The 20,319-nt window shown below is 43.7% G+C and overlaps 1 protein-coding gene across 1 annotated transcript in view; it reads left to right on the top strand.

The window, feature by feature from the left end:
- LOC145398078 (hemicentin-1-like) overlaps nucleotides 1–20,319 on the top strand; it is a 127,668-nt gene that overhangs the window by 88,660 nt on the left and 18,689 nt on the right. The window contains exons 68-95 of the mRNA XM_080271033.1: nucleotides 415–496; nucleotides 4,355–4,535; nucleotides 4,782–4,870; nucleotides 5,250–5,368; nucleotides 5,841–6,000; nucleotides 6,278–6,375; nucleotides 6,773–6,950; nucleotides 7,474–7,614; nucleotides 8,010–8,138; nucleotides 8,370–8,530; nucleotides 8,956–9,073; nucleotides 9,171–9,361; nucleotides 9,860–9,996; nucleotides 10,340–10,409; nucleotides 10,690–10,831; nucleotides 11,383–11,552; nucleotides 13,160–13,295; nucleotides 13,749–13,879; nucleotides 14,787–14,883; nucleotides 15,046–15,259; nucleotides 15,788–15,915; nucleotides 16,129–16,298; nucleotides 16,968–17,145; nucleotides 17,696–17,860; nucleotides 18,021–18,164; nucleotides 18,851–19,020; nucleotides 19,652–19,790; nucleotides 20,027–20,158. Coding sequence (XP_080127159.1) covers nucleotides 415–496; nucleotides 4,355–4,535; nucleotides 4,782–4,870; nucleotides 5,250–5,368; nucleotides 5,841–6,000; nucleotides 6,278–6,375; nucleotides 6,773–6,950; nucleotides 7,474–7,614; nucleotides 8,010–8,138; nucleotides 8,370–8,530; nucleotides 8,956–9,073; nucleotides 9,171–9,361; nucleotides 9,860–9,996; nucleotides 10,340–10,409; nucleotides 10,690–10,831; nucleotides 11,383–11,552; nucleotides 13,160–13,295; nucleotides 13,749–13,879; nucleotides 14,787–14,883; nucleotides 15,046–15,259; nucleotides 15,788–15,915; nucleotides 16,129–16,298; nucleotides 16,968–17,145; nucleotides 17,696–17,860; nucleotides 18,021–18,164; nucleotides 18,851–19,020; nucleotides 19,652–19,790; nucleotides 20,027–20,158 — 3,970 coding nt within the window. The remainder of the gene's footprint in view (nucleotides 1–414; nucleotides 497–4,354; nucleotides 4,536–4,781; nucleotides 4,871–5,249; nucleotides 5,369–5,840; nucleotides 6,001–6,277; nucleotides 6,376–6,772; nucleotides 6,951–7,473; nucleotides 7,615–8,009; nucleotides 8,139–8,369; nucleotides 8,531–8,955; nucleotides 9,074–9,170; nucleotides 9,362–9,859; nucleotides 9,997–10,339; nucleotides 10,410–10,689; nucleotides 10,832–11,382; nucleotides 11,553–13,159; nucleotides 13,296–13,748; nucleotides 13,880–14,786; nucleotides 14,884–15,045; nucleotides 15,260–15,787; nucleotides 15,916–16,128; nucleotides 16,299–16,967; nucleotides 17,146–17,695; nucleotides 17,861–18,020; nucleotides 18,165–18,850; nucleotides 19,021–19,651; nucleotides 19,791–20,026; nucleotides 20,159–20,319) is intronic.

Genomic DNA, 20,319 nt, shown 5'->3' with positions numbered 1-20,319 from the left:
GTGACAGTCTTGGCATGTGCATGGATTCAGTTCTTTAACAAGTTGGTGGAAGTTCTTCAGTCAATACTTTAATGCCACCAGGGGTTTAGGCTGGTCACTTACCCTTAAACATTCTCGACCATTGAAGTGTAGCTAAAAGTCACTACACATTGCAAGGGCTATTATTGTTATACATTGCATTTGTGAAGGATGAAGCAGCTGCGACACCAGGCTTTTCTGGATGTGGATCTGGTGGACTGAAGGCTAAAGTTGCCCCCCCTCCTGCAGTCCACCATCTTCCTTTTGAGGGATAAGAAGAAAGTTGAGGGACATCTATATAACTGAGTAACAAAGTTGCCCTACTATGTATGTGCCACCACATAAAACCCTCCCTCTCCAGCACCATATGTGTTATAACATATCTTCACTCAACAGGAAGGTGATGAGGGCAGCTATAACTGCCTGGCAACTAACTTGGCAGGTGACACTGAAGAAAACTTCCAACTCCAGGTGTTAGGTTAGTGAATTTATCCTTTCACCATGAGGACTTCAGATTTTAGGTTGATGCTGTCTGCAAGTAATTTTATTTAGCACAAAACACTTTTTGAACTTGAGGGTTTAGAGGTAGCCTTCAGCAGTCCCTTCACTAAGTCTTCAGTAACCCCTTCATTAGTTGGGGTCATTTTAAGGTTGAATTAAACTGCGAGGTAGTAACAAGAATTGGACTAAAAAGATGTCCTCAATAGTGTAAATTTCAGAAATCACTGTTTGTCTGTGTGCATGTGTGTGTACAGCCATGTCTTGTTTTTCCAGATTTTGACTTTGCTAGTTTTGGTTATTCATGAATGAGTAAGCCATCACAGAATGCAGTAGTTTTTTATGTATTTAGGGATGATTTAGTTAAAGTTGTGGGTCAGCCTTCTGAAAATATACTGTACACAAGTCGATTCTAATATCTGGTTTTGTTTTGGGACTCCTTATAGAGTTTTTGGGTAGTCACATAGTCACATTATGGCTGTGAGGACAGTTTTGGATGAGTTTTCATCATTCACAGATTTTGGGTAACTAATGGATGTGTCTGTTCCCAAACTTCTGCAAAAAAAAAATGTGATGGCTGTACAGTAATCACTCCAATATCCGGATCAATAGAGCCATCGGTAGGTTCGGATATTGGTTTTGTCCGGATATTGGGCCCCAGCTTATGGACTTGTACTTACGGACCCTAACACAGAGAAACACCTATACAACTCCCTCCGGACATGCATAGCACCTATTTAACACCCAAATCACACCAATAAGGCACATAAATGACTGAAATAAATGCAATAGACACATAAAATGTGGGTTTAGAAGTATGTTCATACATTAATAAACATTCTGGTACTTATGGACTCTAACCGAACCTAACCTAACCGAACCTAACCGAACTCTGAAAAACACATTCCTACTGCACATGCATGAGGTAAGTTTAGTATGGAAAGAAGTACAGTATGACACTTTCTGGTAAGTATAGTATGGGAAAAAATACAATATGAAACATTCTGGTAAATATAGTATGGAAAATAGTACAACATGAAACATTTTGGCTACTTACAGCAAGTCCCTGGCCACCTCGATGAATAACCGCCTCCTCTCGGACTCTGACAGTAAGAACGATTTCCTGAAGCACTTGCACTACACTCTTCCTGAAGTCTTGCACTGAACTTAGTCACTAACACACAGAAGTCCGTTCTTTTTCACAGTGTTCACTTTAGTCCAAATAATGTTCCATTAAATTTAAGTGTTGCACATTAACTTTTCCCAAGTTTTTTAAGTTTCCAAAGCCAAACAAAGAAGGTTAGTTACGTTAAATTTCTTTTCTACTTAGTCTTTTCTCCCAACTTGAAAACCTTAACACAACACACCGTTTTTTTTTCACTGCACAACACTCAAAATTCCCGTGTGGTCTAGTGGAGAAGTTCTTGCTGCTTATTCACTGTCAGAGCCCGAGAGTATCACTGGCAGGCGTCCAAGGGGTGCATCGGTGGGTAGTGGTGATGGCGTACCGACTACAGAAGACTCTGAAGACAGCCGCAAACTCACGTCGAGCGGTGACTCCACTGTAGCTGATGTGCTGGGCTGTGGCTCGAGCATGAGGGCCTGTCTTGGGAGGCAACGGAGTGGAACCAGGGCTTGGCACAGCGGGGGTCACGGGCCTGAAAAAACTGTCAATCGTTGACTGACGCAAGGACCGACGATTCTGGCGATTGATGATGCGCTGTCGGAAAGCACGCACTTCCTCCACGAGTCCCAAGGGCCCCATCTCCCTGTCGCAGTCCGGGTGTTCCAGGTAGTCTAGGACGAACTCTAGATGTTCCCGGAGTGCGCTCAGCTTGGGGATGGCTGGAGTAGTGTCCTGCTGGGCGGAGTCTGCATCATCATCACCTTCGTCGTCGGAATCTTCAAGTTCGGGACTGACACCAGCAACCGAAGACGCGATCTCGATATCAGACAACGTCTGATACCCAGGATCGCCTCGTCGTCGTCCAACCACTCACGAACATCGTCCACATCAACATCGTCGCCGTGCGTACGTAGCCGTGCATGGAAGTCATCCACGTCAAACCCTAGGAAATCGTACTCCACATCTGTTCCGAGAAGCAGACGAGACCAACCATTTTCAAGAGTTTTCACAGGGACTTCCTTCCATGCACTAGCCCAGTTGTACAGCGCAGACTTGATGTTGTAGCGGCGAAGGTTTTCCAAAGTCCGCTTGCCTCGAGTGTCACGTCCTTCCCTGCGCTCGTCCTCGTCCTCGAGAACCACCATCACCTCGTCCAGGAACTTCCGACGGTACAGGCGCTTGGTTGCCACGATCACTCCTTGGTCCATTGGTTGAATGAGAGCAGTCGTATTAGGTGGCAGAAACATGCACCTAATACGGCCATTCTCAGCAACCAAGTCCTTGTCGCACGGGTGGGCAGGTGCATTGTCGAGGAGAAGGAGAGCCTTTACCTGGTCGCGAGGAATTCCCAGTGTCTTCGTCTGGTAATGTATGACCTCCTTGACGAAGTGATGGTGAAACCAGTCTTTGAAAATCACAGCTGTGAACCATGCTTTCAAAGAATGGTACCATACGACAGGAAGGACATCCATCACCCCACGAAGGCACCGAGGCTGCTTTGCACGGCCAACAATAACGGGCTTAAGCCGGTGCATGCCGTTAGCATTGGCACAACACAAAGCAGATATCCGTTCCTTAGAAAGCTTGCGGCCAGGTACACGCTTCTCCGTCTCATCGGCGAGAGTGTTCGTTGGCACCGAGCGATAGAATAGGCCAGTTTCGTCAGCGTTATAGACTTGACCGAGAGTGAGGCCCTCCCTGTCGATCAAGCCTTTCACCTTGTGCCGAAACTCGTCCACTCCATCCTCGTTAGCGTCCAATGCTTCGCCATGTGCTTTACGGTTAGTAAGGCCATGTCGCAACTTGAACGCGAAGAGCCAACCCTCGGATGCCTTGAAGTCTAGGGCGTCGTGAAGCCTTGCAAACTTCTCAGCAGCAGCCTTCAGCTCCGTTCCACGTACCATCACACCAGCTGCACGTTGCTGTCGATACCAAATCAACGTGGAGCGGTCGATCTCTGCATACTTGGGAGTAAACATAACCTTCCTCTCCACGTTGCGTTTGCTTCTCGACGAGAAGTCAGCCGTGTACTGCATGAGCTTGTCTCGGGAACGCTTGATATCAAACAAAGTCGACCGGGCCAGGTTGAACTCGCGGTAGAATGCGAGAGGAAGACCAACCAGCATCAACCTTCTCCAATATCTCCCGTTTCTTCTCCAGAGTCAACACCACTCTTCCTTTTCTCAGGAGGCGGGGCCATCATCACACACACTAAGAGTAGGGCAGAGAGCAGCAGGAGGCCTTGCAGCAAGTACGGCACCACCACAAAAGCGAGCACGTGGGCAGCCATGACGAAGAGCGTAGGTCTTGTCGCGGTGAGAGACAGGCGGGAAGTGGGGAGGATGCAGCGGCGCTCTATCGGACGTCGGAGGAATGACGAACCAAAACAATGCTCTCACGCGGCGCGCGCGGCAAGTTCAAATTACGGACGGCAAAAAATCGATTTTTTTTCCAATTTTTTTGGATTTTCGGACCATTTTGGGAATGTTTGATCCCAGGACGATAAGGTTCGGTTAGTGGGGATGTTCGGTTATTGGGCGTCCGGATATTAGAGGGATTACTGTATTTGTATTTATGCCTATGGAAGTATTTGTGTATACTGAGTATTCTGCAAAAAACAAGTGATGGCTGTATTTGTATTTATGCATATGGAAGTATATATGTGTACTAGGTATTCTGTATAAATCCTCTAACCAAGCCCTGCACCACCAGTCCCCCCAGAGGTGTCTGGTATGAGGGAGGTGTCAGTGTCAGAGGCCAGTGGGGGTGAGGTGAGGCTGGAGTGTCAGGTCAGAGGTCACCCACATCCGGAGGTCACGTGGACATACGAGGGCGAAGTGTTGGAAGACAGTGACAACATTATCATTGACGACAAGAAGCTCACTATCAAGAGGTGAGAGAGAGAGAGAGAGAGAGAGAGCATATACTGTATATATCTCTTTGTCTTGAGAATATGTGGCAGAATGAGAATGATGATGATGATGATGGTGAGGAGGAGGAGGAGAAGGAGGAGCAGGAGGGGGAGGAGGAGGATAATGTAATATGGAAAACAAATTGTTAATAAAGATGTGCATTGATGCCTCCTGTTCCACCTAAAATACGAGCCTTGATGTATGTGGGTGTGGGTGCGTTTGTACAGAGTCGGGGTAGAGGTGGCAGGAGGATACCAGTGTGAGGCTGTGAACTCTGTGGGGGCTGCAGTCAAACGCTTCAACCTCGAGGTCACAGGTTAGTTTTTGTGTGTTGCTCAAGTTTCTGGCACACCCCTCAAAAAAGTACTGTATCATGCCACTGGGGTTCAGTGGTTATGGAAATGAACAAAGTACCCCCAAATAGATGGCTTTATTATAATGCTCTTCCAGACTATATAGCGTCCTTTATTTTGCCATATCATATATTTTCAGAGTTCTAATATGTACCAGGAACAATATTTGCACTACCCTACCCTGTTCTATTCTCCCATGCTCTCCTCTTCTCTCCTCTCCTCTCCTCTTCTTTCCTCTTCTCTCCTCTCCTCTCCTCTTCTTTCCTCTTCTCTCCTCTCCTCTCCTCTTCTTTCCTCTTCTCTCCTCTCCTATAACCTACACTAATTCATTCTTCCATTCAGAGGCACCAGTGATAGTGGGTGTGAGTGAGGAGGCAGTGGTGACAGTTGTAGAGGGGGACAGTGCAACCTTAAACTGCCTTGCATCTGGACATCCTGAACCTCTCATCTCTTGGCTCAAGGTAACAGATCTATCAACATTTTTGTAATGCTATAGTGCCATAGACTAATGTCCATATTTAATGCTAGTTCATGCTGCATATGTGTGTCAAAGCTAATTGAGACATTTATTTATTTATTTATTTATTCCTAGACCTCTGTAGTTTGTAAAGCTCTGAGGGTGGAATGCATTGTTGCTTAGATGCTGCAGTTTGACTCTCACTGGTAATCAGGTCTTTTTCTGTCATGTAAAACTCTACAAGGGTATGGGTCAGGCTCCAACCTTTAAATGTTCAGGACAGTGGTAGCCTAGTCTTGGCCCCCTATGCACTGAAGGTGGCAATATGGGTATAGTAATTTCATCCACTAACCTTGATGTTGTGCGTCCTCAAGCTCGTATCAACATGAACCCAGTGGACTGCAGGCTGAAGTTGCCTTTCTGTAGCAGTTCTCTTGTTTTGGGATATGGATCTGTTACATCTGTTGCCTTGCCAGAATGGTGTGGGTGTGAGGGTGAGTGAGCGTGTGGACATGACAGCTGGAGGACAGACACTGGTGGTGAGGAGGGCCAGTCGAGATGACTCTGCACGATACACCTGTCTGGCATCCAACGTGGCCGGCAATGACACCAGACACTATCGACTCCAGGTCCTGCGTGAGTATGTTATTGTTATTGTTGTTGTTGTGTCTCCAGGATCATCTAGTTGTGAACCTGGTGGACTGCAGGCTGAAACTCATGCAGTCCTCCATCCTCCTTTGAGGGAATGGGGAAGGAATTGAGAGACATTTATATAACCTGTTGGTACCAATGCATGAAGGCATCTGTTCCAAGCACCCTTGCATGAGTTAGTGGGTACATGTATATTGGTACTCTCTTTTTTATTTTTATTTATTTAATCTTTTTGCCTTTTTCCACTTGGCTTTCTTCACAGAACCGCCTGAGCTGTTGGAGGGTGTAGGTGAGGTTGAGGCAGTGGCAGGTGATGTTGTCACTCTGAGGTGCTCCTTCAAGGGATACCCTCCTCCTCAGGTGGGTCATGCCAAAGCAGTAAACACTTACTTTGAGCCATACTGTATTTTAGTTAGGCTTTTGTTAGGAGCTTTGGTGATAGTTCACCTAATTTTGTCTTTTTATGTTTACTGTTTCTGGATTCCACCGTGTCACTTCTAACAGTGAGATATATGGTTAAGATGTTAAGATGCTGGTAATGACAATGATGATGATGATGATGATGTCGATGATTATGATGATGATGATGTCGATTATGATGATGGTGATGATTGATGGTGATGAAAATGATGAATAGTGCAGCTGGGAATGAAATATAGAGCTAGGATAGAGGAAATAAAAAGGGAATGACAGAAACACTTAATTTGTTAAAAAAAAAAAAAAATGAAAGTGGCTGTTAATCACGATGTTATGACAGATCAGCTGGTACTTTGGTGATGTGCCTGTGGGTCTGAGTGAGGGTGAGGACTGGGTTGTGCTGCCATCATCTGCCCTGCAGATCGCACCAGCCCGAGGTGCACACTCAGGCCAATATGTCTGCCTGGCTGACAACGAAGCAGGCAGAAGCAACCACACCACCACACTGACCGTCATGAGTAAGATTGTGCTGATTTTTTAATGTAAAGAGAGAGAGAGAGTTAGAGAATTACCGGTAATAACTCAAGCCAGTATGTCTGCCTGGATAATAATGATGGGGGCAGAAGCAATCACACCACCACATGAACAAGACTACTTCTTTTAATGCAGAAATTTAAGAAATGAACCCAAGGGTGGGGAATTGCAAATTTGTCCCTTTCAGGATAAAATGAAGACAATGTACTATCATTTAACTTTTTGGCTGTGTGTTACCTACTTTGCTTTTTAATTTGGCTAATATCAGAGATAATTTACCACGCTCAGGAGAAACTTAAAATATGCCACCATAGATATTATGAACTGTTACAGTCAACATTTTGCCTGAGAATAAAGAACAGTCATACTATTTTCCAGCTTGTGACAAGTGACATAGACAGTTAAAGAGTTAATGCACTTTAGAAGAAGCTTATAGTGATGGGGCTAAATGGAAAGAATGCAGCTAGGAAAGAATCTAAAATGCTAAAACCTCAATAACTCTTCCAGCCCCACCAACTGTGAAGGTTGGATTGCCCCATGTGGAGGTGGTGAGCGGAGATGAAGTAACATTGAGGTGTAGAGGGGATGGTGCCCCCCCTCCCACTATAAGGTGGCTTAAGGGACATCAGCTTATCCTGGAGGACCAAGGTATGTTATGGAAGACGGGTGAGAGAGAGAAAGAGAGAGAGAGAATTAATGAGCCAAATAACAGAAGGAACTGACAAGGGACTGAGTTGGTTGGATGAATTTTGTATGGAGTGCATCAAAGGGGTTTTATATCTCATTTTTAACTCCATCTGATAGGTAATTATGAAGCTACATGTGGAATTCGTGCCCTTGATGATGGGCTGAGTTTCTGAAGGTTTGAATGGTGAGTGAATGAATGAATGTGTGGTCCATTTTGTTGGACATGTTAGCGATTAGTTCTTCAAGTATCATTCTTTTTTTATTCTTGACCCTATTCTAGCTGTGAGTGAGGAAAAAGATTATAATGATAGTGATGATGATGATATATTAATTTACTTTCTCATTCCATGCAGAAGAATTTGAGGTACAGGATGATGGCTCACTACACATTGCATCAGTGACCCCTGCCTTAGCCGACACCTATGTTTGCAGTGGTCGCAGTCAGGCTGGAGCTGCACATGACCACACACAACTTATCGTACTGGGTGTGTTGATGATGCAGCATGCCTTTTATTTTTTACTACACACTCTGCCTAATTCTGCATACTGTACTTTCATTGTCACTTCACTTTCATGCTCCTTTTGTCCAACCATTAAATATTTTTATCATCTCCATATCCACTTACTGCAAACTCATACTGACTACTACACACTATTGGTTAAGGATAATGTGAGATGTTTAATTGTATTTTTACTTTGTGTTGTGCCTCATACAGAGCCACCAACAGTAGTTCCAGTAGAAGATGAGGTAGTGGCCGTGGAGGGGCAGGAGGTGAAGTTGGGGTGTGAGGTGACTGGTCGACCCACACCCACCCTCATGTGGGCCAGACCAGACCAAGGACTGACACCTGTCACCCCGGAGGATCCTAGAGTGCTCGTAAGTTATATGAGACCTATCAAATTAAGTTGAATGCTTCCTCTTAAGGAGTCTTCGTAAGTCAGCCATGGTACAGCTGATGGTTTCTATGGAATGGGAGCTAAACTAAGTGCCAAAACCAGGTAGCTGCTTCTCAACAGTTGCTGGAAACTATATGAAGTAAAGAAATTTGAAATATGTAGTAAGAATTGTAGCAATATGTGTCTCAGCTAAGACTGTGACTCTGTTTCCTTTTGGCAGAGTTTTCTGCCTAAGCATAATGATTGTGTGGCTAGTTACATATCATTTACTTTATTTTACGCATGCCCTAGATGTCTGGACTATATATTTTAGCCCTAGGCACCTTTTTCTGTATTAGGCAATGTATATTAAAATTATTCTGGTACTTATATTTAAAAACATGATGTGGTGTATTACTGTTGCAGATATCAGAAGAAGAGCTTGTGATATCTGGTGTGGAGGTTGGTGATGGTGGCAGTTACCAGTGTTCAGCCCATAACACTGCTGGTCATGCATCTGCTCTCATCCACCTCACTGTACACTGTTAGTATTGCGAAGTATATTTCACTCTTGTCTATGTGTTTCCCCAATTTAGAATCAAATCATCAGTTAACTTTTTCCTGTACATCCCCCATCACAGCCCCACCATCCGTGTCTGAGGAGCTATTCGAGAGTGTGAGGGTGCGGCGTGGGGAGGAGCTTGAGCTAGGGTGCAGTGCCTTGGGATATCCTCTGCCTCGTGTCACATGGCGTAGGGATGGTCGTGCCTTGCAAGTCTCTCCCACACAGTCCATCACTCCTACTGGATCACTCATTATACCTGTTACCCAGGTTAGAGGGTGACAGAAAGAGAGAATGTGCGTGTGTGTGTGTGCGTTCTTGCCTGTGCATTTGTGTGTGAGAGGGAGCAGTTTAAATAATTAACTCCAACAAGAGAGTAACACTGGAACCTAGGTTAGTTACAAGCAGGTGCTATGGAAAGGATGTAAAACATTATACATTGTCTTAGTCTGTCACCATTCAATAGGAAATAATCTGGATGTCAAAAATCTCCACCAAATTAAGGTGAAAGAACTATGCAGTATCTAGAGACGTGCATCTCTGTTTATGACAAGCTCCTTAAGTGACGGGTTAGGTAGGTCAGGTCTCGAGGGAGTCACTGGTAACCTGTACATAAAGCTGGGTTAGCCAAAGTCACTTCACTCCTTGGAAGGGGTCTGTTGTTGAAAACGGTCAGGAATAAAGTTCTGTCTTGGACTCATTTTTCCATACAGCATCACCATATAAATGTCTTAGTATTTGGCAGTTTCTCCTTCTCTATCCCACCAGGCCTCAGACTCTGGGTTGTATACATGCCTGGTGACCAATCCAGCAGGGAGGCTGTACAGGGAGGTGGACGTGACTGTTTTGGTACCCCCTCGTCTCACCATCCTGCCACGCACCACTGAAGTCACCATGGGACAAGAGTGAGTTAAAATTTCACCCTCTTTCTAGTGTTATTGCCATTGATATTAGTTTTTTTTTTTGTTATGGCACCAAGCTCATGTAGAGTCATGAGTCTCTTCATGATTATTCATTAATTAATGCATTCAGGCAAGGGACATTGTTTTATTCAAGTTATCTTGATGGTTTTATGCAATATATGATAGACTAATTGTACTGGAAGGTGTAGATACAGCCCTAGCAAATCCCTTCTATATGTAAGGCCTTTTCTAAGTTGAACAAAATCATGTGGAAGCAGCAAGAATGAACTAATAAGGATATCACTTGCATTCAAGGTTTTAAAGTTCATTGACTTGTCTGTTGCAGGTTCACTCTGGAGTGTGAGGCAGAGGGTGTGCCTACTCCATCCATACGCTGGTTACTGAATGGAGTTGAGGTGAGTCCACATCATATGAGCTGGAAATGAAGCATCCTTTAACAGGTTAGCCATCACATTAAATCTCCAGATTATTTTACTCAGATAAGGAGAGCCGTTACTGAAGGCTGAATCTAACCATTGCTGTCTAAAAGGTCTCAGATGAAGCTGCATAAATTCATGTTGAGATAGCAGGAATTAGATATAAGAGACATCTTCATATTGAAAGGGTTCATTTAAAAAAATTCACAAGAAAGGCAGCTAGATCATAGTTCATACAATCATTTGTTTTTATATACAGGTTGAGGGTGTGGGAGCAACACCAGGTGGCCGAGGGGAACTAGTGGTTGAGAAGGCAGCCAAAACGGATGAGGGCACATACACTTGCCTGGCCGAGAATGAAGCCGGCCATCGAAAAGCTGTTGCTGCCATCAGAGTCAAGAGTCAGTTAAGTTTTGAATTGTTTACCTTTTCTCACTCTTTTTTTCTTCTTCTCAGCTAAGTGTAAACAAAAGACCCTACAAGTTTTAATCTTGTCATTATTATACCTTTATATTTAGGACAACTCTAGCATTATTTTTCACCTAACACTAGATTATTTTACTCACCATGAGTCATAGGAGACTGAGAGTAGTAATGCTGTCTCCATTAACTCATTCATAATCAGAGTAACTCTAATATTGTATTCGACCTAAGTAAGGTGAATGAAAAGGGTCTGAAGGTGTTAATGTTAGTACTGTATGGTGTTCTGTTGCAACTAATGCCAAATGATTTATTCAACTGAAAGTAAATCATGCGAGCCTGAGATTAATATGTACTTTTATTTATCCTTTTTCTTTTGCCTTGTCTTTGCATCAGTACTTTCTGTGATCAGGGTTGGGTTGGGTTGGGTGAGACAGCAGCACTAGAACTAACTGCTGTGACCCTAACAAGCCAGAGCCCATCAGTATGTGCCTTTATGCATGTTTTTCCTCTGTTCTTCCTTTTGTGTCAGTGCCTCCTGTGATCAAGGCTGGGCCAGGCGAGACAACGGTGCTAGAACTAACTGCAGTGACCCTGACCTGCTTGGCTGAGGGTGACCCGGCCCCTGCCACCACCTGGACCAAGGGTGGCCACTCCATCCATTCCTCTGACCGCGTCCATCTCATGGAAAACGGATCACTGGTAACTCACAGTCCCTTCAGTCTGATGATGTATTTTTCATTTTATTTGTAATATCTTCAGATGGTTTAAGATTTATTTTTTGAACTGGAGTGGTTAAATGTAGCAATGATTATATGAGATCTGTTCACAATTGAATAACATTTTCTGGCTGATCAAGTTGAGCAGAATGGTGTTGCAATGGTTTGGGCATATACAGTAGAGAGAATGGATAATGAGTAATTGGTGAAAAAGATAACTAGATCTGATGTGAGAAGTGTAAGGCTGAGAGGAAGACCACAAATAGGATGGATGGACAGTGTGAAGAAAGCATTAGATGTGAGAGGGATGTCTGTTGAGCAAGGAAGCGTGGCTGTGTGTGTTGGAAATGAATGGAAATTGTGAATGAATAAATGATGACGCAGCCCTGAGGGGATATTCTCCCGCATTTGTCTGATCAGCTGATCAGGTCAGGTGCGGGTAAGGGGATGGGTCTATTATGATGTGGCAGGGGTACACCAGCTCTGCTGTCAGGCCCTGCTGCAGATGTCTCTGATTGCACTGTGCAGTTGACCCTCGTGTGGTGTGGTGTGGTGAGGATGTGTCCCTTCTCCCCTTTGGGGCTAAGAGGCAAATGAATGTGTTTGAGTGGATGAGTAAGTTGAGAGTGTGTCGTCCTGTCTCGGCTACCTTCCTTTCCTTGGGGGAAGCAGGCTAGGTATATAGATAGACAGTTATACCAAGCATATAAGAAAAGTATGTCATCAGACTAAAGTGGTTAATTCATTCAGTGTAATGATATTATTTTTATATTATTCTTCCTTCCTTCATATGTTTGCTGGAGGGGATGCTTTCATGTGGTTGCACAAATATGACAGGCAGTGGAGCTGCCTGGCTATATGAACATCTCTCAGTCCCTCCCTTTCCCCCATAAGGAGGATGGAGGACTACAGAAGGGCAACTTAAGCTTGCAGTCCACCAGGTTTACTTATATATGAGCCTGGGGTTGCAGCTACTGTCACTACTCTTAGATGATTTCATTCTACATGTGATAGACATTCCAGATTGGAAAGGTTAGGGATAATTTTATTCACCCCTTCACTACTAGGGATCATGCCATATTTGAATAATATCATCTGGTGATAGATGATGAAATATAAACAAGAGGAAGCACTTGGAGAATGCAACACCCCCCCTCCAGTGCAATTTAAGGGCTGAATCTTCAACCTTGCATTGTAACCGTGATCGTGAGACCCATGAACTGAATGTGTGGAGTGATGTTACTGTGTGGGTTTGGTGGATTGTATGTGACATGTACAACTTATTGGTATTGTCCACTTTCTTCAGTTATTTGACTCCTTTAAACATCATTATCAACTCTCCTCTCCTCTGATGTGTGTTACAAGTAAGCAATGCATTCCAGGCCTCTGTTGTAGGTGAGGACAAGTGTTTGGTGAGCAGTGATATAGTATATTGTAATGTACTGTATTATAATGCTTCGTGTGGTATGTGTTGCAGGTAATCAACACATCCCGGGCCTCTGATACAGGTAAGTACAAGTGTGTGGTGAGCAGTGATGTAATGCATTGTATTGTAATGTACTATAATGCACTGTGTGATATGCATTGCAGGTAATCAATGCATCCCAGGCCTCTGATGCTGGTGAGTACAAGTGTGTGGTGAGCAATGATGCTGGTGCAGCTGAAGCAACAGCACAGCTAGTGGTTTACACTCCACCCGTCATCATACGACCTCCTGTTACTTCTGGTATGCCTAAACGTTTTTTTTTTTTCTCTAAGTTTCTTCCCATCTTATCATGTCCCTTCTCTTGTCCGTTTTTCACTTTTCTCTTCTCTTTTCTTCTCATTTCCTCTCATCAAACAACCTCCTGTCACTTCAGGTATGCCTAACTGCCTCCTCTCTCTTTGTTTTTTCCGCTTCTCTTCTCTTGTTCCTTCTTCTCTCTTCTCTTCTCTCCAATTTTCTTTCCTTCTCTTCTCTTTTCCTTTCTTATCATATGGTCTCATCTCACTTCAAGTATGCCTAACCACCTCCTCCTCCTTTTTTTTTTTTCTCCTTGAATGTCAGAGAGTATCTGTCACTATGCTTTCCTGTTGTGTACTTCATATTGCACTCCATCTCATATACAGACTTTTGATAGTGATAATTCTTTGTAGCCCCATATCTGTACTTTATCAATTGCTTTTCTTGTATAAACAGTGGTAGAGGTGGGAGCTACAGTGGTGTTTGACTGCATAGCAGAAGGCTCCCCAGAGCCAGCCATCCAGTGGAATGTCTCACCTGGAGACCTACACGTACGCTACCTCAAACTGACAAACGGATCACTACAGGTGTGTTGTGATGCTGTACACATACACGTAGGGAGGTATTTATAAAGGAGCCTGAGTGTGTTAATATCAGTACCATTAATCCTCTCATAGTCAGTATAACACCAACATTCTGTGGCAGCTGATACTTGATGATTATATCAATTTTAGAGTGAGTATCAGAGGCAGGGAGTGTTGTTGCTGTCACCATTAACCCTCTCATGATCAAAACAGCTATAGTGCTATGTTTTAGCTATACTGGATGATTTTTGCACTGTACACCCTGTATCAGGTCTCAGGTGGGGGCGCTCACCATCCGCTCACTCGACATAGTGCTGCTTTGGGTGTCTGCCCTTTCCTCTCTTCCATCCCTCTCTTTCTGTCTTTCTTTCCTTCATTCTTTCCTCTTTCTTCTGCCTACGGTGGACTTTACACTCTCTCTCTTTCCACTTCCTTCTGTCAGTGGGTGACTCGACATTGAGTGACAAGCCAAATGGTTTCCTGTACACCAGGAAACCATTTACATTGCTGGGTGGTAACCTTATAACCATATTATGGCACCTGGTGGTTTAGTGGGTAATGAAGGTGTTCCAATCAGATTGAGCCTGTGTAGATTTATATCCAAGGGGTGATTGGGTTTATTGCTCACGTAATGACACTCAGGGATGAGTGAGGCTGGTCACTCTCATCTTAAATGTCGGGACCAACTTGCCTAGCCCCGGGTTCCTACTCTCCTTATGGGGCAACATGGGATTGGATAATGGATGGATGGATGGACACTTTATATAATTTATAATTAAAAGCTGTACTGTACAGAACATGCATGAAATTTCAAGTGGTCTAACTTTTGGATATGAGAAATCTTACTTTACATTATTTTTTATTAAGTTTCTATATTTTATTCATATAAGCTTTTTCTTATGTTGTGCAGTTGATAGCAGCTCAGATAGAGGATGAAGGTCAAGTAATCTGCCAAGCATATAATGACCTAGGAGAGGACCTGGCCAAGGCAAACCTGGATATCAGAGGTAAAGTTTGTATTTATCCAGTCTTTCCTTCCAGTACATTTACTTCCCCTCTGAAAAGCCTGGATATCAGTGGCAAGGAGCCTGTTTCCACATAATGAGGAATTACTGTAAAAATGACATCCATAGATTGAATGTAATAGGATATATGATTTGTTGTGTCAGTGTCTGGGATGTGGGGGCTGTGGGGTCCATGGTCTCCATGCAGTGTGTCATGTGGCATGGGGAAGCAGCAGAGGCGGCGGCTGTGTGATTCCCCTGCCCCTCGGCACGGCGGAGCAGCATGCCCGGGGGAGGAGGCCCAGGTCCGACCCTGCCGTCCAGACCCTTGCCCTGTTGATGGTCAGTGGTCACCCTGGCAGACTTGGAGTGAGTGCAGGTGAGAGCCATTGTTACTGTAGAGGAGATGGTGGAGGAATGTAAGAAACGATATGGGACAGGATGAAGATATGAAGGGAAGGAAAAGAAGCAAAGGGAAGTGGAGGAATAGAAGGAAGCAGAATGAGGGAAAACCAGGAAAGAGAGGCGGAAATACTGGTATATATATATTTTTTTCTTGACAACTTGGCCACTTCCACAATTTGAGCACTAAATTGTGATTGCATGAACTCTTTCCTCGTTAGCTATGAGCTAAGGATGAGCCTCCTTGGTTAACTGGCAAAGTGATGCTCTAGTCTAACTACATGTGGCCATCACCTAAATGTAAAGTTATTAGGGATATTTGTCAGGTTAGAATAAATGTGCTGTAATCACTATCTAGTGGAATCATCATGGGTGTCACCATGTACAGTATATCTATATCTTCATCAGTATATTTGTCTTCTTTAATTCTTTCTTCATCATTACCTTTATTTATACATCACTCAAGCATCCACATTTCTCAACATCTTCCACATGCACATTCCAGTGTGACGTGTGGTGTGGGTGAACGTGTGCGCTTACGTGTGTGTGCAGATCCAGCTCCTGTGTATGGAGGTAAGACATGTGAGGGTGCTGCCACGCAGAGGGAAGAATGCCACCCCAAGGATTGTCCAGGTAAGTCCTTCAAAGTTTATAATAAAAATATAGGGTTTGTCTGTTACAATGAGAGAGCAAGAGAGAGGGAGAGAGACCAGAAGAAAAGGTAGAGAGTAAAAAAAATAAATAAATAAAAAGCAAACAAAGTTATGTAGTGAAGCACAGCAGTGGATGATTACTGTTAAAAATTTAATTGCTTATATATTTTTTTATGTTTACTTATTTCCCCAGTGTCTGGGGGATGGGGCGAGTGGGGTGAGTGGTCAGAGTGCAGCAAGACATGTGGGGATGGTCTTCGTCAGCGCACTCGCCTGTGTGACTCCCCACCACCTGCGGCTGGAGGAGGCGAGTGTGAGGGAGACCCATTAGAGCTGACACCCTGCTCTGGACCTCCCTGTCTGGTGAGAGAGAAAGAGACAGATATAAAGACAAACAAACTGACAGAAAAAGGGGGGAAACATATAGAAGATGAAAATTTTAGTGAAGATGAATATAATGCCAGAGAGAGAGAGAGAGAGAGAGAGAGAGAGAGAGAGAGAGAGAGAGAGAGAGAATAACTGGAAATGAAAAAGTGCAAGAGACAAAAGTTACTACCCTTATATGTTTCATTCTTTGTTGTCAAGTATTCCTAATGCAAGCAGAGGATCATTCAAGAGCAGACCTTAATTGACATTACTAATATGCTTATGACATATTTTGTCTAATGTGATAGAGATGATTAACTCCCTTTTAACTTAGCTGATGATCAAGTTTAGACAAATGGAAAACTGATTTTGACTAGTAACCAAGGAAACTCATTTCCACCTCATAACCAAGGCATACAGAATTTACTGCAACCATATCTTAGTGTTTATGTTGTCAGAGTTATCCTGATAGAAGTATTTGAGCTGTCAGAGTGGTTCAATTCTGTCAGTTAAAAGCAAACTGACTCTTCTTCTTCTCCTTTCGGCTCTCCCGTTAGGGGTCACCTCAGCAGATCACCCGTCTCCATCTTACTCTGTCTTCTGCATCTTCTTCTCTTACACCTACCACCTGACTGTAGTGAATGAATTATATCTACGTATACCCAGGTGGACGGTGGATGGGGTATATGGAGTGGATGGAGTGTGTGCAGTGTGTCGTGTGGTGGAGGAGTGAGGAAGCGACGGAGGGTATGTGACAACCCCACCCCATCCAATGGGGGACGATACTGTCCTGGCTCAGACTCCATTGAGGACTACTGCAACCTGGATATGTGCCCTATCAATGGTATGACTTAATGGTGCTTTAGTATTTTATTGCTCATATGTTAGATTTGGTGACTGTTGCAACCTGGACATATGCCCTATTAACTGTATCCATTTTTATAATGACATGGTATGTGCATGTGTTGAGTTAATGCTTGATGGTTTAGGGCAGAGCATTCAAGTTGTAATGTTGTTATTATGTTGGTGTCATGATTGTGTTAGTAAATGTGTTTTGATTCTTTTATTGTTATATAGTTATGTTGTAATTTTGCTGTGAAAGTTGCGCTAGAAGGGTGGTTTTCATAGTCCAAGTGGGATATATGTACTACATATATCATGTGGTTGTGGTATGATTGTGTGATAGCAGGGTTGTGGTGGTATGATTGTGTTGTAAAGCTGTGGTGGTGTTACAGGAGGATGGTAATTATGATTTGAGTGATGCATTTGTTCTACCATGTGTAGCTGTGGTATGGTGATGTTTTAATGATGAAGTGGTGTTATGCTGTATGTAAAAAAATGAATAGACTGTAGTGTGATGCTGGACTATTGTAACGTTATTGTTAATGTTGTAGGAGGGTGGTCATCATGGTCTGAGTGGGGTATATGCACTGCGTCATGTGGTGGTGGTCAGCGGCGCAGATTCCGCACCTGTGACAGCCCTGCCCCATCACCTGATGGTCGTGCCTGCCCTGGCCCTGACACCGACACACAGTCCTGCAACAACCACACCTGCCCTGGTAAGATTCACCTATGTGCTTTCAAATCTTCTGAATCTTAGTTCTGTTGTTTTGTACTTAGATACTGCCTCACTGCATCATGTAGTTGGGAATTACCAGTAAATTTAGGATAGCAGTGACAGTGGTGATGATGATGATGTGGATCATGTTATTTGTGCAGTGTCAGGCTCATGGGGATCATGGGGAGAGTGGTCAGCATGCAGTATGACATGTGGCATTGGATTCCGCACCAGGACCAGGCAGTGTGATGCCCCCTCACCCAGATCTGGTGGAAACCCGTGCCTCGGAGACTACACACAGGTTGGTGGTTGTGTGTACTGTATACACTTCCCCTTTCTTTGCATCAGCCTTGCCTGATATTCTTTTATTTTCATTACATCCACCTTTTCTAATATTCCATGCCATTTGGCCCCTTGCCTCTTTCTTTCCACTTATTCCACATGCCTAATATTCCCATCCACTTCCCATCCCTGCCTAATATTCTTTTCCCCTCTTCCCCTTTGCTTAATATTCCCTTCCTCTCACCCCTTTGCCTAATATTCATTTCCCCTTTTCCTCCTTGCCTAAAAAACCTTTCCAATTGTTCCCATGCTTAATATACCCTTCCATTCATCCATCTTCCCTAAAATTCCCATCCCTCTTCTCCTTTACCTAATTTCCCTTCCTCACGTCTGCCTTGCCCAATTTTTCCGTCGTCTTCTCTACATCCACCGTATTTTTATTGTTTGTTACATCCACTTTTCCTAATCTGCCACCACCATCCTCTCTCCATCTATTAGCCATACCATCTTCTTTCCATCTCTTATCCACACCATCTCCTTTTCTTCCAGCTCTCTCCTTTCCCTCCTTCTTTACATCCAATTTGTCCTTTATTACCTGTACTTTGATTTTGTGTAATGTGTCCATCCGTTTTTACACATACCTTGTGTAATCATTCCTTACTAGCCTTCCTGTATTTACCTTCCTGTCTGAATTTTCACCCCCAGACAGCCACGTGTGAGGGTGAGGGTTGTGATGAACTTCCTGGTGTGGCTCGTGGTACACTGATGGGTGAACTGAACAGTGAGGATCTGGGTGTGGTGGGGCTGACTGCAAACCTCTCAAACAGAAGTCCCCATCGCACCCTTGGAGCTGCCTTCACACCCGTCACACACAAGCATGTCAGTTTCTCAAGGATTTTTTTACATGTTCTAGCACAGTCAACATTATGCTGACAATTCCTTGCCAGTTGTGGTGACGGAAGGTGTTTCACGAAAAGTTAATCATAATAGTAGTAGTTTTAAATACCTGACTTATGGCCCATGAAAGTAATTCTGAGGGATGGTTGGGGTTTATTGCCCATGCAATGCCACTAAGGGGCAAGTAACTGCTCGCTATCACCATAAATGTCTGGACTGTGTAGCTGAGACCCAGGCTCCTATGACCTTACAGGACAGTACTGCATTGGATGATGGATAGCAGTATGAAGTACACAACAAAAGATTATAAGAAGGAAGTATATTCATATTGCATTAAAATGAATCAGATTATAAAAAAATAAAATCTTGCTGAAGGGGCTGACTGCCTTTCTGAACAACCTGCAGTGTGAAGTAAACAGAAAAAAAACAACAAAAGTTGAAAAGGAGAGATGCTCACAGAAATTGAGCAAAAAGAGAAAAATATCAGAGAATAGTATGCTAAAGAAAATAACCCTAATGGAGGGGTAAGTTAAGCTGAATAAAATCATCTGGATAATAATAATGAGAACAAAATACTACTACTGGTGGTGTTAATTCTCTGTACAATTTGTAGGGTACTTGGCTGGTTCCACTGCTGCCAGTTCTATCTCCAGGGCAGTGGGTGGCAGCGTATGAGCGAGAAGGAGCTGCCAATGGACACACACTCACTAGGGGATTCTTCAGGCGGGAAACCCATGTCACATTTGCTACTGGTAATGTTTTTTTCTTTTCTTTGTTTTTGGATCCTGATTGTCCTATTTATGATAGTAGGAAAAGTTTTAGAATGGTGGTGGTGGGGATGGTGTTAATGATGATGATGATGGCAATTGGGAGTAGGACAAAGAGAAACCGATGATTTGGGCAGAAATGAAATGAAACTTGAATTGTTAACATATCCAGGCTTCTTGATAATAATGATAATAATAATAATGGGAATTAATATTATCAGGTGAGACTGTGGATGTGACTCAGGTGGTACGTGGTGTGGATTCCTCGGGTGTGTTACTGGTGGATGTGGTGGTGACGGGTGATGTGCCATACCTCCCTCCAGACTCACCTGTCACACTACAGCCATACACAGGTGAAACACATATTTAGAAGTAAATATAGTCTGTTAATTTAGAAGATGCCTGGTGATGTGGTTGGCAGAGCATTTGGGTTGCAGTGCATTGTGGCTTTTGTGCTATGGTTTGAGTCCAAGAGCTGACCAGAGAGGTTTTTTTCTATCATGTAAGTGTTACC

The sequence above is a fragment of the Coenobita brevimanus genome, chromosome 44 (genome assembly GCF_032717465.1).
Source record: "Coenobita brevimanus isolate Jiangsu-jjx chromosome 44, ASM3271746v2, whole genome shotgun sequence".
Lineage (NCBI taxonomy): Eukaryota > Metazoa > Arthropoda > Malacostraca > Decapoda > Coenobitidae > Coenobita > Coenobita brevimanus.
Note: the sequence above shows the minus strand (reverse complement) of the source record. Positions and strands in the feature narration are given on the sequence as shown.